The sequence below is a fragment of the Hydra vulgaris genome, chromosome 01 (assembly GCF_038396675.1).
Source record: "Hydra vulgaris chromosome 01, alternate assembly HydraT2T_AEP".
NCBI lineage: Eukaryota > Metazoa > Cnidaria > Hydrozoa > Anthoathecata > Hydridae > Hydra > Hydra vulgaris.
Genome location: NC_088920.1, coordinates 11,982,087 through 11,982,500, shown reverse-complemented (window position 1 = coordinate 11,982,500; position 414 = coordinate 11,982,087). Strand labels below are relative to the sequence as shown.

At 23.7% G+C, this 414-nt stretch overlaps 1 protein-coding gene across 1 annotated transcript in view; it reads right to left on the bottom strand.

Moving 5' to 3' along the window:
• The window catches only part of LOC101240287 (uncharacterized), a 24,967-nt gene extending 24,801 nt beyond the window's left edge, over nucleotides 1–166 (bottom strand). Inside the window, exon 1 of the mRNA XM_065787398.1 lies at nucleotides 1–166. This exon is cut by the window's left edge and continues 56 nt beyond it. Within this exon, the coding sequence (XP_065643470.1) occupies nucleotides 1–14 (14 nt within the window). The 5' untranslated portion in view covers nucleotides 15–166.
• Nucleotides 167–414: the final 248 nt, after the last annotated feature.

Below are 414 nucleotides of genomic sequence, written 5' to 3'. Positions count from 1 at the left end.
GAATGATCAAACATTTTTATGCTATGATATAATTTTTTTTATACTGAAGGGGAAAGTAGAGGTATAATTTTAGGAGAAATTCCTAAAATCCATAATTTGTGAAAGTTTTTTCATCGTCGGAAAACTAAAGTTTCCGAGAAAGCTTAAGTTTTCCGAGAATATAATCATCTCGATACCGCTTTCACAGTTCTCAAATAATAAGGAGCAATTATATATATATATATATATATATATATATATATATATATATATATATATATATATATATATATATATATATATATATATATATATATATATATATATATATATTAGAGTTATGACTTTTTTTCCACCCCATGCTCCTGTACTGTAGTTTGATAAACTTTTACCTAAAAAGCACGAAATGAACTATTATTCGCAGACCTTTTGAAA